The sequence below is a fragment of the Pseudochaenichthys georgianus genome, chromosome 6 (assembly GCF_902827115.2).
Source record: "Pseudochaenichthys georgianus chromosome 6, fPseGeo1.2, whole genome shotgun sequence".
Lineage (NCBI taxonomy): Eukaryota > Metazoa > Chordata > Actinopteri > Perciformes > Channichthyidae > Pseudochaenichthys > Pseudochaenichthys georgianus.
In genome coordinates this window covers 18,544,868-18,558,718 of record NC_047508.1, presented here as the reverse complement: position 1 = coordinate 18,558,718, position 13,851 = coordinate 18,544,868, and the positions used below count along the sequence as shown (strand labels likewise).

Here is a 13,851-nt window from a genome sequence, read left to right as displayed (position 1 = left end):
AAGGAAGAGTCACGGTTAGCAGTGCAGTGAGAGAACTCTTCTCCTCGTATGGTTCAAAAATAAGGGTAAGGCCCTTTTTTGTTTAATTTTTTCGTTTATTTATCTAACTATTTTCTACATTTTGGTCATACTATCGAATTGAATTATATAAAAACACATATTGACACATTGATTGTAGAAGTATGTGTGATTAGCACAGACACCAAAATAAACTCAGTATTAAAAATTGATTTGGTATACAAATTGAAACTTTTTTTATTCCTAGTATAGGCTACTTATTTTGTACTTAAACCTTTGATTGTGATCTGGAAGATGATTAGCTTGACTGTAGAAATCCTTTCATACAGTTTGTTTGATGCACCATTCATTGAGATTCCCTCGTGAATCTAGAGATTTATGAGCACAATATTCCTTTCAGATAACTTAGGCTGCTTAAGGTTCAAGGTTCTTTATTTTGTCATACGAACATAGCTACAGTGTAGTTATGCCGATGAAAATCTTAGGTCACAGGCTTCTCCAACAGTGCAACACAATAACACAGATAAACAGAAAAATATAGTGAACCATGTTAAAAGCAAACGGCAAAAAATAAATAAACACAAACAAAATACGAAAAAGGGCAAAGTTGGAGAGGAGCCAAAAGACAATGCGGCCATCTTTCACCGGCGCATTATATCTTAGCCTCAAAGGATAAAATATGGTCTTGGTTCATAATAGTTATGTTCTTGTTACCTTTTCTAGCAATTATTGAAGTTGACCATGAATATATAACATGACACAATGATGTTTCTCAATCATAATGTTGGTTTCTTTACTTCTTTAGCAGTCATTTTTAATAAGATTTATCTAAAAAGGTTGTAATGTTTTTAGGATAAAACGTTTTGTTCAGGGTAATGTTGATGCATTGTGATAAAAAGTTGAAGCAGGTTTGTTGATAGGAAAATGATTGACAGTTACATATTTTGGATATTTTCTCGCTCTCAATTCGATAACCTCAGTTGCTTAGCACCTGGTCATCTCTTAGGAATTCCAAATCTAGAGCTTTGTCCTCCCAAACAATGCTGCCTCAGTGTTGCCGATGAGAACAGGCATGAAGAATGATAATGCAGCAATCTGTGCCATCAGATGACCCTGACACAGTGACACAGCCAAGCTTTCCACATGCCAAAGTTGCACACTTGATTTTTCATGGAAATTAAATGTGTGGTACACAACTTTATAACTAAATGCTGAGCTTCTGAATCAACTTATACAGCTTTTGAGCCAGTTTTTTCTTGCTGTTTTATTTCTTCTTACTTTTGGTGTTTCTCTTATCCTCTTAGGACCGCTCTGACCAGTGTTGGTGCCACTGTTTCTCAGTTTGCAGAAGCCTCAGGAGTAGCAAGCATCCTGCCAGCTTTACACCATGGTTGTCCCCGAGTCACACAATGACAAACTGTCCCCAAACGGCTCTATGGGCAGAGGCACCATCCCACAGTACGGATCCTACCCATCTGCATCTCAACACTCTGGAAGTCCACAACGTTTTATCTCTAATGGGAGTATTTCAACAATCAGCCCAAGTATCCATCATGATCCAGAGTACACTGAGACAGACTTTCTGCTCCCGAGTCAACTCTACGGTAGATCAACGCTCAGTAGATCCACGAGTGCAAAGGATGCGGGTGGCTCCGTTCAACCTGCTGAGTCCCTCCGCTCCATGCTGCTTCAGATCCTGGTGCCTTTTCTGCTGGCCGGGCTCGGGACTATCTGTGCTGGGATGCTGCTTGAAGTGGTGCAGGTGGGTAAACAAAGTAAAGGAGATGTGGTTTACAGTTAAAAGAGGTCATAATTGCTTGGCTTTACAACATGTGGAAGCTAAATTGTAGAGATTGTAAAAAGAACACATTCTAATTTTGCCAGAACATTTTAATTAAATTTTTACGTCTTTTATTATCCTAGGTGAAAATGAAGATGATTTATTGTGTGTTTGTGGTGTTTTTATTGGTTCATCCATATTGCGTTTGTTTTCATGGCAGAGCTGGGACGTGTTCCAGGAAATCACAGAACTTTTTATCCTGGTCCCTGCAGTATTAGGCATGAAGGGTAACCTGGAAATGACTTTAGCCTCGAGACTCTCCACTGCTGTAAGTGTGAATTTTAACACACACACACACACACACACACACACACACACACACACACACACACACACACACACACACACACACACACACACACACACACACACACACACACACACACACACACACACACACACACGCACACGCACACGCACACGCACACGCACACATACTCACACACACACACTGTAATTTAATCCATTCCTATGCTTTACCATGATGTACACAAAAAGGGACTTTTTTGTGTCTATATTCTTTATTTGAAATATATTTATTACTAATAAACAACGAGATTTAGAACATTACATACACTATTAAATACCAAAGACCAATGCAATAAAAAATAAGAAATGTTAAGAAATTAGCAACAGCGTTGGAGGTAAACAACATATATGTAGAACAGGGTAAGTTAGACCGCTTTCTCAGAATTATATTTTTGTCTCTTGCACCATGGATTTTCTCTTCTCGTGTGAAACTCCTCACAGAGCTGTGAAGACCACGGCAGCACATCAACTCGCACAATGTCCCGCAGGACAAGTTGATAATAACAATAGTCCAACCTAAACATAAACTGAAAATATGTTTTCTTGGAAGGGAAAGAATATGATGATCAAATAATGTTTGTTTTTAACAGCGGTGTAATATGGCTCCATTACTTTCTAAAAAAATTAAACACATTGATGAACAACACTGTTGCACAGGATAAGACTTTCATTCATTAGGATACAAATAGGATGTTTTTATTCAATTCCGTTCTTGTGACGTTGATGCTTTTAAGTGCCTTAAGTTTGGAAACTTTTGGAGGTGAAAATAGTCTCAAGAAAGACACTTTTTACTCTGGTTGTTGTTTCATTTTATAAAAACAGCAGCTTTTAAACATGTCCATCTTTAGTAGGAACCACTTAGCGGAGGGATGTTGAAAAGTAATGACAGAATAGTAACAGGTTGGCCTTCGTGTTTCATTGAAGTGATTCTCAATGTATGTTAACAAATAATCCCTGTATAGTTTGATTTTCTGTTGACATGTCTAATTGCTTGTGCAATTTAATTATATATTTATTTTCTCAGTCTTTTATCCGTTTGTATGCTTTTGTTGAATACGGGCCATATGTACTCGTAATAGATATAGTCGATTAAGCAAAGCCCAAAAGCGTTCTTTTTCATTGTTCACAAGGAATCTAACAATGTATTTGTTTATAGTATTTTTATTTATAATTAGATGTTTAAGTTGGATGTTACTGGAGTAGAAGTTATTCACAGTTGTTGTTGATTCTGTTGTTTTAGCTGATGTTGTAACATTATAAACATTATTCATCCATTCATTCTTGACTTTGGAAAAACCAGTTGACTAAGAAATCAAATCCATCCATTAAGTAGCTCTTCTGAAGCGTTTATTTATATCCCATGATCTTCATAAGCAAATCGAGTCTATCAAGTTTTTAATGTATCAGCCACATCTCATATTTTCAGGTGAATGCAGGAAAAATGGAGTCCACCAGAGAAAAGTGGATGTTGATCATGGGGAACTTGGCGCTGAAGCAGGTACCTTATTTTCTTTCGGCTACAGCCACTTTGTGATAAACTGTATCTATTTTGTCCGTCAAAAAACGTCCTTGTATCATTACTTGATTATTTCCCTCATGTTATTGCAATCTAACAAGTGTTGTGGGTATTTCTAACGTGCTCCCTCATTTGACAGCTTCAGGCTACAGTGCTCGGGCTGTTAGCCTCTTTGATGGCGACTGTGTTGGGCTGGATGGCAGAAGGACAGATGCCTCTACATCACATAATGCTCCTGTGTTCTGCCAGTGTTTCTACCACCTTCTTTGCTTCATTGCTGCAAGGTAACAACACAATCTGCCGTACCATTGAAACACCATCACAATCCATCTGTTCAAATCTCCTCTGCTTCACCCTTGACCTTAATCAATTCAGCTCAATGATTCATACATTATACAATGACATGTGCTGACCTATGAAATCCATTGTGTCCTGTGTTTTGGTCCAGCGGCTTGAAAAAACTGCACCATCTCAGGAAATTGACTATTTTTCTTGAAAAGAGCTGCTTTTCATGATGGACATTATGCTAAGAATGTGAGAATAAACAGAGGGAGTGTGGAGAGTTGCATCTAAGAAATGTAAAACAATTCTAGAAAAGTTGTACAACTTTTGGGGACACAATGTCCTTTTATTAAACAACAATTTGAATTGTAGCACATGGTAATTTTCACAAGCTCAGTGCCACATATGCAGATGTTTAGCTATAAATTGGGGCCTGCATTCACACAAGGTACTCATCCTTTCCTCTGCTGCCCCTACATCACTTTTATTTTCTTACCAATTAACATTGAAAATAAATAATACTAAAATTAAATGTTTAGGGCCCTTTTAGTTCCATTCAGGTTGAAATCAAAACATTTTTCCCATAGAATGAATGCCTTCCGTACCGATCCCATGTCACCTCATAAACTACGATTTTACATTGTTTTTATCCGTCTGTAGGTATTATTATGGTGGGAGTGATCCTTGGCTCCATGCGGATGGGAATCAACCCTGATAACGTGGCCACACCGATGGCTGCCAGTTTTGGAGATCTCATCACTCTTGCCTTGCTGGCCTGCTTCAGTCAGTGGTTCTTCTCCCTCATAGGTAAAAACAACAAGGACAACAAGGTGGTCTATTTAAATCTGTTTAACATACACCAGAACATTGTGGAATAATACTGTACATTGGACACCCATGGATCAGAGGTCATGTAATTTTACTGTTGGCCAACAGATGGTAGGCTACTCATGATCCTGGAACCAACTCATCCATAAGGATCATGAACATAACAACAACTGAATCCTTGTTGCAAATACAGGTATAGATAATGAGTTTTTTGTCTTGACAGAGCTGTATCCCTACGTGTTGTACCTGGTGGATATGCTATTTCTATGCCTGATTCCTCTTTGGGTGGTCATCTCCTCCAAACATCCAGCCAGTCAGCTCCTGCTCCGCACGGGCTGGGAACCAATCATAACAGCTATGGTCATCAGCAGGTACTGACCCTAGTCTTTACTGACCTTTCAGAAAACATGCATACATATTGAAGACTAGTTAACTATCTTTGTTTAGTTGTGGATTCCCAAAGTTATACATTCAGTAAATGATTAGTTAGTTTGTCAAAATGTAGAACTTTATAAGGAGGAATGCATGTTTTTGTCTGTCTTTATTTTAGTATTGGAGGACTTATTCTGGACAAGGCTGTATCCGATCCAAACCTGGCAGGAATCATAGTTTATGCACCAGTCATAAATGGTGAGTCACCCTCTTTTGGAAGGGCATATTGGCCTGAACTCGAGTATGTGAGAAGTAGGGATCTCTTTCCTTTTCTCCCCGAGGTCACTTGTTGACCTGTCTGCGACTGCTGAGTTGATTTAAGACACGGATCCAACCAAAATAGCAAGGTCTAACCTTTACCAGTCCCGGCGAAACAGGCTAACCAAGTATCAATACTCAACATTATAAGCCATTTAATGATTACCTGGAAAGGTGGAGAATATGTATATGAGATTGTGTAAAAACTGCTTGTGGGGCTCAAAGTGACACAAGCAGTATTATTGATCTCAGGAGAGCCTATATAACACTGTGCAACTTTAACTTAAATTGCTAGATTGATAAATAGCACTAAAGGTAAGAGCAAACTTATTTTAATACAAAAGTGCCATGATCAGCTCCATCTGTTAAATAGATTTGAAAAAAAGCATTGAATCCAGCTCTTTCTGTGAGATCTGTTGGTCTGCCCCTCCCCCTGTCTGGTATTTTCATTCTCTGCGCCGGATGTTGATGCCCCAACCCCCCTCTGGAGAACTGCCTCGAGACACATTTTTCCACACCCGATCAATGTGACTATTTGTATTTTAATTATGAAATTCCTTCTGCCGATGCATTTCATCAAGATTTGCAGCTGCCAAACACACCATTACCTTGAATCTATCAAGAATGTTCTTAATGTGCAAATTAGAATTTTGGAGGTGAACTCGCTGGGAACTATGTCAATTTACAAAGTCAGTCTACAGGAAGTACTAATGTATATTGTAAAATAGATCCCTTTGTTGTAGTTGCTGTGTGAAGTCAGATGAGTGCTCTCTACATTGTCTTTCTTTTCAGGTATTGGAGGGAACCTCGTCTCCATTCAGGCCAGTCGTATTTCCACTAATCTGCATTTGAATTACTCACATAAAGAGGTACCTGAAGACCGTAAAGGCTGTTTTAGCCCTTGCCGCACTTTCTTTGGTTCAGGTAAAGATCGATTTTTTATTTATTTAAATAACATACACACACACGCACCTTAAAGGTAGACCTTAAATGCTCCTGTGGGGATTGTCCACAGTACTGAGTATGTAAGTCGCTTTGGATAAAAGCGGCTAACAAGTAACATGTAATGTAATATAGACAGTGAAGGGAGCACACACTTACACACTCTCTGATGTTTATCTTTGTCATGGCAGGAGCAAACCATCGATGTGCTCAGGTTCTTCTTCTTCTGGTGATCCCCGGTCAGTTCGTTTTCTTACACGCTATCCACCTTTTAAAAGGAGGCCACACTTTGCCTAGTGCTCTCTTCACTGTTTCCTTCTTGTCTGCTTCCCTGATTCAGGTGAGTCACAAGTAACACATGTCGTCATTTTTCCTCTGCACACTTAATCACTGTTTCACAACACCACTTTTGTCCATCTCTCAGGTCTTCTGCCTGCTTTGCATAGCAGACTGTATGGTCCACTTCCTGTGGTGTCAGGGTAAAGACCCCGACAGTTACTCAATACCCTACCTCACAGCCCTTGGAGACCTACTAGGCACAGTTCTCCTCTCTCTAGCCTTTGTCCTGCTGTGGTACGTTGGTGACTCAGGCATTGTATAGATTCAAAGAAAGGAACATTTTTCAACAAAAACTCACTTATTTCAAAGAGATAACAAATAGAAATGACAAAGTAACTGAACATTTTCAGCAAAGACAGTCATCTATTTATTCTTTACATTTTGTTTCACTTTGTCATAAGTATCCAACTAACAGATTTAACAAATGTGGTATTTTTTCACGTCAATTTATAATCCTCAATCTGCCGGCTTCCTGACAACATTGCCAGTCTTTGTTGACCTTATGTCCCCCGATGAGCAACTTTGCTTGCTATTCAGTTTGGGGCCTTACAGGATGTTTATTAAAGCACTTTCTGTGTTTCACAGCAACTTTCCAAATATATGGATGCTCACAATAAGCTTAAGGCTCATATAATAGCACAGTAAGGGGCACTTCATTGGAGCAACACTTATTAAGAAACACGTTTTTGTGACCTTTTTCTCATTACACCAATTGTTATTATATATGAAACAAATAGAATGTTCCTAACTTAATACAAAAGTTTGGTAAAAATGTGGAACTTAGTCTAAACTGATGTTTGTGGGGGAGACTTCTGAAGCAATTGGAGACAGGACTCAGAGAGACACGAGGAGAGCTGGAGCTTTGATGGCAAACGCTGACAGTTTATTTGGAGCTTCGGCCGGAGAATTCACAAGACATGTCACGGGCCACGATCTGATCACACGATTGAGATGCCAAATCAATTCTGAGGGTTCTCCTCTCTGGTAGGAGTTTTTAATTATAGTTCGCTGAGGGTAATCAACATTCTTCAATAGATAGACTAAACAGCTGGTGAAACTGAATCATATTTGTTGTCGCTTATGGCTCGGGGTCATCTACACCCCGAGAAGGATGTGTTCCAGGTGTCCCACAACAATAACTATCTCTGACCGAGAGTTGCCCGGTCATAAACTGGTAACAACAACAAAATGCTAGGGCAGCCCCTCCTTAAGGGAGATAGTGGCTGCCCAAGGTTGGGCATCTGCGTCAGAGGGCGAAGGAGGACATGCAGGGAAAATTATTCCCTGACAATGTATATCATTTTGGATAACAGGAAGTGTAACACTACTTGGTCTTCTGAATTTGTATTTCATCTGTTTGCTTTGGGTTCTTCCATTTGAATTTTGTTTCATTTGGATGTGGAGCTTGGCATAATGTGAGTCCCCTTTATCACCAATGACACAATGCAAAAACTTTCGCTTCATAAAAAATGTTTTACAAAATGAAGGAAGAACTGAATAATTACATATTGTTAGAAAAATATCACTCGTCACCGGCTTGAGCTTCAATATCAGGATACATGTACGTGTAGAAGTCATCATCACATACAGAGCATTTGGTACAACTAGTTCCGAGAACAGTGTCCTTCACATGCTTAACAGAGGGTGTTACACAGTCACAAGATGCAGGAATACAGGTTCAAAGCAGTATTCAATGTTTAGTTTAGATTAGCTAAGACCCACGTCAGAAATGATCATGCTTGTCATATGCCTATCTCCATAGAGACTTAATCATCATGTTAATCACATAGCTATCATATGCCTACAACAGTGTGTCCTGACGCTCTTCTCTGTAATCATACATCCTTTCATGTACACAGCTACAGTTGGGCCTTGTTATCATGTGCTACTCTGATATTGGAAGAGTACATTCAGTATTTTCCCAACACATATTTACATGCTGGTACAGAGATTGTTTTTCTTTTTATTCTTATTTTAAATGTTATGCAAGGCCCTATAGATATTTCCATTTTATCGATAGACTTTGTAGCTTTTACATCTTATATAATAATAATACTGGGTGCAAATGGCATTTTTATTTTTCATTAATGTTTTTACTTTCACTAATGTCTTTTTGTTACAGTTAAAATATTTACAAATCATATGAGTGAGAAGAAAAAGGTAAAATCAAGAAGTTAATTTAAGTTGCTTTTAAATCTATGCATCATCTTCACAATTGCAAATGCAGACCATCTGCTCATATCTGTTTGTTTGTTTGTTTGTCTAGGAACTTTTTATTCAGCTGATATTGATTTTTGGAGGTTTCGTAATTCTTGTCTCCACATTCCATTATTAATGTTTTGTCTGCTAATTTGATACATCACATTGTTAGCCTCTCCGGTTGATATTCTGGGCTCTCTCAACAAAAACGTCCTCCCCTCTGTTATGAACCTTGGAGTGACCTTTGATAACGCTTTTAAATGCGACAAGCAGGTCAGCTCCGTAGTCAAAACCTGCTTTTTTTTTTTAAATAAGACTATTTGCCAAGACCAAGTCGTTTTTATCTTTTAACGACCTAGAAAGGGTTATTAATGCCTTCGTTACCTCGAGACAGGACTATTGCAACGCTCTGTATGTGGGTATGGACCAGGCCTCAATTAGACACCTGCAGCTAGTCCAGAACGCAGCTGCGCGTCTTCTTACTGGCCACAAAAAGCGTGACCACATCACCCCAATTCGGGCCTCACTACACTGGCTTCCAATTCGGTTCCGAATTGATTTTAAACTCCTATTATTAGTTTTCAAAGCCCTACATGGGCTGGCTCCGGCCTATATAGCCAAACTCCTCCATCGCCACACCCCAGCCAGAACTTTTAGGTCTGTTGACCAGCTGCTGCTGATAGTGCCCAATACCAGGCTCAAAACCCGAGGAGACCGAGCATTCGCAGCAGCTGGCCCTAGGCTCTGGAACAGTCTGCCCTGCAAGGGAAACTTCTGTAGCAATGGAGAGTCAGGACTCAGAGAGACACGAGGAGAGTTGGAGCTTTGATGTCAAACACTGATGGTTTATTTAGGAGTATCTCACACAGCCAGAGGTTCTGACTGCACGGGAGGGTTGCTACGTCAATTCTGCAGCGCCTCTCTCCTGCTAGACCTTTTAAATGGTTTACAGAGAGTGATCAACATATTGGGGGAGATAATGTAAACATCTGGGAACACTGGAGATAGCCTAAACATCTGGGAACACTAATCACTTGTCTGACCCTCATGGCCTCGAAGATTACACCTTGGAGTCCACAAACACAGAGAAGGAAATGTTCCAGCGTTCTCACAATCATCAACCATTTGTGACCGAGAGTTGCCCGGTCATAAACTGGGAATAACAACATATAGCTGGAGCCTTCCATTCTTTAAAGGAGATAACAGACGTCAGGGTTGGTCATAAACGTCAAAGGGCAAAAAGGTTAGATATCTAGGAGTCCAGGAGAATTATTCCCTAACATGCCCCTCCATGTGAGGTCGGGCCAGACCCTAGGGGTTTTTAAATCCTCACTGAAGACACACTTCTTCTCTCTGGCCTTCTAGTCAGAGCTGAGCATGATACCTGACATTTTCCTGTGTTTAGTCGTTATATTAATGTTGTACATTTCTTGTCTTTTCTTTCATATGTTATTGTAGTGTGCTTTTATTACATGTACAGCACTTTAAATGTGCTTTATAAATAGAATTTTATTTTATTTGATAACCATATTTATTATGCTTTTGTATTCTTATTATAATTTGATTTAAAGTTTTATATTTCTTTGATAAACTGTAGTTACATAAATCCTTACATTATAAGCTGTGTCTGTAAAGACTCTTGGTCTGACTACATGTGTTTTAAATAAACCGACTTTTGAGAATCATCTTGTGGTCTGATTAATATCCACTTCCTTTAGTTTTGTAGATTGTGTACAGGAAGGGAGATAACACACATGCTGACACACAGCTCTGCATTCTCACATACTGTGGTGTCCCTGTCAGGTAATCCTCAAAATATAAGACTTATGGGCATCCAACTCGAATTCCTCTGCAGCAGGTATTAGAGAGTCTAGCCTGGAGGTTGGGGGTTGTGGTAGTCAACACACTCTCACTCCCTAAGCGTCCAGGAGCGACGATTGGTCAAGGTCCCGTGGCGTCCAGTTGGGACGCGCCGAGGCTCCTTCAGCTTCATAAACTGACGCAAAGAGCTTTCAACTGATTGCAATGTATTCCCATCGGCGGCGGTATTTGACGCTTAGGGAAGCACCGCATCCATTTATGTCGGCAGCTCTTAAAGGCAATGTGAGCGTCCATTCCCATTGGATAACGGAGAATTGTACACCTGGAAGTAAGTATTCTCCTTACGGCCCCTACACACGGCGGCGTGCGTTGCCGCTTGACAGTGGGCGTGTCTTGAGCTTGGGGAGTCATACAAAACAAAGCTCATGCTACATCCATGCTGGCTAAATATACTGTCTATGCTTGCTAGCTGTCCATTCAAACGAAGTACACTGGATATAAAATCCCCAAACAGGCGAAAACCTACCAGTTTCACCCACTGTCTCTGTCACCTCCCCCCATGCCTGGCTCCTCCGGTTTATATCCCTGTATGTAAAGAGGGACTGGTCATATAGTACCGGGTGATTCCCTACCGCCACGATAATTTTCTCCACCATTTTTTGACATATGGGAAATAACTGCGGTCTGGCTCTCCCAGCATACACGCGGTTTGATTGGCTAGTGCTTGTACTGTCAGATTTGCATACGTGGGATTTGATTGGCTGACGCTTCCGTCAAAAGTAGAACATTGCTCTACTTTTGCAGCGAGCACCGCGAGAGAAGCTACGCTTTGCTCCCACAATGCAGTTCGGCGAATCGTGACGTCACCCCATTCAAAGTGAATGGGCAGAAGCGTTGAAGCGGCAAAGCACGCCGCCGTGTGTAGGGGCCGTTACTGTCGATTGATTTGACAGTGATATCTCCACTACTCAAATACCATATTATCTTTGTTAATTTAACGACATTGATAGGTTTAAATTGTGTACAATGCTTTTGTGTTTTTCCTCTTCAATTCTGAGAAAAACTTGTTTTCTCTGAAATGTGGAGCGCCAAAGAGACTACACTACCCACAATCCCCAGCTATTGTTGTGACGACGCCTGTCCGCTTTGCGACAAACCCTGTGATTAATCTTCAAGCTCTGGGATTGGATGTTGGAGTGGCAGTGCGCCAAGGTTACGCCGAGCTTCAAGCTCTTTGAAATGGAACGAAACCACGGCTATTCAAAACTGGACTCGGACGCCCCCCGAGAACTACACATGCTGGCTATTGTGTTTCGCAACATGTTCTCTATCGCACGTCTCTACTGGGAATTGTAGTTTTAAAAGACGTTTTCGTTTTTCCCAAAATTCGAAGTTGACAGTATTAAACTGTGTACAGCCCTGGAGGTTTAGGCAATAGGAAACAAATTGGTGTGTACAAATTTAAAACATGTAATTACTAAACCACAGTAACCAATGTGAAACTATAGTTTAACCTTAGCAGGGTTCCAATTCCCCTTAAACAACAGGGTGTTCTTACCTCACTCTAAGACCAAGTAGATGCCTTCAGAGACCACGAGAGAGACCAGGAATTGGATCGACATGTACAAAGTACAAACCGGTTTTATTAATTATTATTAATTAATGAATTAGTATTAATTATTACACACTCTGCGCGATAAGATGCTGGCGCTGACTGTTTGCCGCTTCTCTGTCCGAAAATCTCATCTTTCTTTGTGTTAATCTAAGAGTTTCTGACCACGTTCTACTGCTATAGTTTTCTAACTATTCTGTGGCTTTTGTGTTCTGATCTGGGGCCTCATTTATAAAGGGATATACGCTCAAAAAATGGAGTACGCCAGTTTCTACGCAATGTTTGCGATTTATAAAATATTAACTTGACGGGAAAACGTGCGGTCCTCCACGCAAACTCTAACCCATGCGTACGCACTAAGCACAAAAACGGGAGAGATGAGAAACTGCGACACCGTTGGCAGAAGGAAGAATGGAGAGAAATATGTGGAAATAATACAACCCAGTCTCACGGCATTTCGTGTTCACCAACACGATTTTTAATCTATTGATTCGTGTTCACCATCACGATTTGCCCCTTTTTTTCGTGTTGCACAGCACGATTTTAAAAGCAATGTATTTCTACTGGTAACGTGTTTCGTGCCTGCAGGCTGCAGCACGTCTTTTTCTCCGGTCGGGTCGTGGAAGACCGGAAGCTGTGTGGTTCATAAAAACATGTTCTTACTCAATATCAAGCCACAATTATTGCTTTTATTTTAAATCGTATAATTTCGGACTTTTGTTGTCGTCTGTGAGGAAAATAAATGGGGCTCAGAGCCTCAGGATACTGAAATCTGTATTTTTTAAATCTTTTTTTCCTTCTAATTTGTTATTCTTTTCAAAATAACACACTGTTATTTACTCACCAATAACACTCAATTATCCTTGCTTTTATTTATTGGTTTAATTCCATAATCTCTGCCTTTTTTGGTGTCCGTCAGTGTTGGTGAACACGAAATGCCGTGAGACTGGGTTGAATAATAAGGCGCGTTCACACTACGGTACTTTTCCCACAAAGGTTCATGCGAACTTAGTTCATGATCGCGTTCACACCAAAAAGAGCCGGTACTAAAAGTAGTTCATGCGAACCTTTTTACCCCCTTGAAAGTTTTACCCCCTTTTTACCCCCCTCGAAAGTCCCTGCTCTCTTCGAGCGGCTCTTTTGTGAGAAAAGAGCTATATTTCTGATTGGCTGGGCGGATTGCAAACCACGCCCCGTGAAACTCTGAAAATGCCATTTTTATTTCCTCGCATTATTGCCCAGCGCACCGACGGAGAGAGTACTGTTTTTGAAAGCAGTTATGGCAGCAGTTATTGCAAAGAAGTCATCGGAGCGGTGGAGTGATGAGGATGTGTCGGCGCTTCTGTCGATTTACTCCGAGGACGCGACCCAGCGGCTTCTGCTAAAGGCAGTTTCCAATACTAAGTTGTACGACCGTTGTTCACTGAAGTTACGCGACCTGGGAATCTTCCACAG

At 40.4% G+C, this 13,851-nt stretch overlaps 1 protein-coding gene across 1 annotated transcript; it reads left to right on the top strand.

Moving 5' to 3' along the window:
- The first annotated feature begins 1 nt into the window (after position 1).
- On the top strand, positions 2 to 10,630 carry slc41a2a (solute carrier family 41 member 2a). The gene is made up of 11 exons (XM_034085530.2): positions 2 to 65; positions 1,323 to 1,780; positions 2,019 to 2,126; positions 3,594 to 3,665; positions 3,823 to 3,967; positions 4,626 to 4,772; positions 5,017 to 5,164; positions 5,344 to 5,423; positions 6,276 to 6,407; positions 6,617 to 6,765; positions 6,850 to 10,630. Exons 2-11 carry the CDS (start codon positions 1,406 to 1,408, stop codon positions 7,024 to 7,026), a joined length of 1,533 nt encoding a protein of 510 aa, XP_033941421.1. The 5' UTR covers positions 2 to 65; positions 1,323 to 1,405; the 3' UTR covers positions 7,027 to 10,630.
- Positions 10,631 to 13,851: the final 3,221 nt, after the last annotated feature.